This window comes from Plasmodium reichenowi, chromosome 3, assembly GCF_001601855.1.
Source record: "Plasmodium reichenowi strain SY57 chromosome 3, whole genome shotgun sequence".
NCBI lineage: Eukaryota > Apicomplexa > Aconoidasida > Haemosporida > Plasmodiidae > Plasmodium > Plasmodium reichenowi.
The window spans coordinates 7,388-8,414 of record NC_033648.1 but is presented as its reverse complement, the minus strand read 5'-3'; the positions used below and the strand labels follow the sequence as shown (position 1 = coordinate 8,414).

Sequence of the window (1,027 nt, the reverse complement as noted above, 5' to 3'; positions counted from 1 at the left end):
AAAAAAAAAATTAAAGAACAATTTTATAAAAACAGAAATATTGCTTCTAAAAAAAAAAAAAAATGAATTGTAATTTGTTATAGAAAATATAATTTAATAGGTTCTAGGTTCATGTTTATATTTTATTATAATTAATTTAAAAATAAAAATATAATATAATATAATATATATAATTATATATATGTATAAAGATTAATGAATATAAATAATCTATATATATATGGATGTATATTATATTAAAATTCAGGGGGGTATATATATTTTATAGTGTGTAAGATTTAATATATTAAATATTGAAAAGTTAAATAAATAAAAAATATATATAATATATATATATATTATAAGTTTTAATTATATTTTTGAAACTTGAGGATTATCTACAATATTATTTTCCTATGTATTTATAAATAAATTATTATATATATATATATATATATATATATTGTGTTGTAAAATGTTACTTTAATCATGTGTTTTGACTTGTAATGTAAATATTTATAATGAGGGACTTTATATTAACAGATAAATTAAACTTTTATTTATTACAGCATTTGCTGAAAGGATAAAGGTGAATATTTTTTTAAAAAATTATGTTTTCATTTGTACAAAATATATATGACATTAATTATTTGGCACAAGACTGTGTGGTAATTCAAAAATTGTAATAAATAAATGAAAAAAGGAATGAAGAAATCAAATAATTGTCATTTTTTTTTTTTAACATATGTTTTGGTTTGTATTGTAGGAGTGCTATATGTGATATTACAAGTAAGTCGATGCACACATATATACATCTATACATATATCTAAATATATATATATATATATATATATATATATATATATATTTAGATATAATTTTATTTGTATATTGATTTATATATTAAATGTACATTTGTAACTATATAATTAATACATAAATTATGGAATATTTATTTATTTTTTTTTTTTATTTGTATTGTTATAGAATTTATATTCAATTAAAAAGGTTGTCGAATCAACAGGACATATAGAGGAAATTAAATTA

The 1,027-nt window shown here is 15.5% G+C and overlaps 1 protein-coding gene across 1 annotated transcript in view; it reads left to right on the top strand.

Moving 5' to 3' along the window:
* Nucleotides 1-672: 672 nt before the first annotated feature.
* PRSY57_0300400 (alpha/beta hydrolase, putative) overlaps nucleotides 673-1,027 on the top strand; it is a gene marked incomplete at both ends in the record, with an annotated part of 1,513 nt that continues 1,158 nt past the window's right edge. The window contains 2 exons of the mRNA XM_012905635.2: nucleotides 673-768; nucleotides 968-1,027. The exon at nucleotides 968-1,027 is cut by the window's right edge and continues 1,158 nt beyond it. Coding sequence (XP_012761089.2) covers nucleotides 673-768; nucleotides 968-1,027 — 156 coding nt within the window. The remainder of the gene's footprint in view (nucleotides 769-967) is intronic.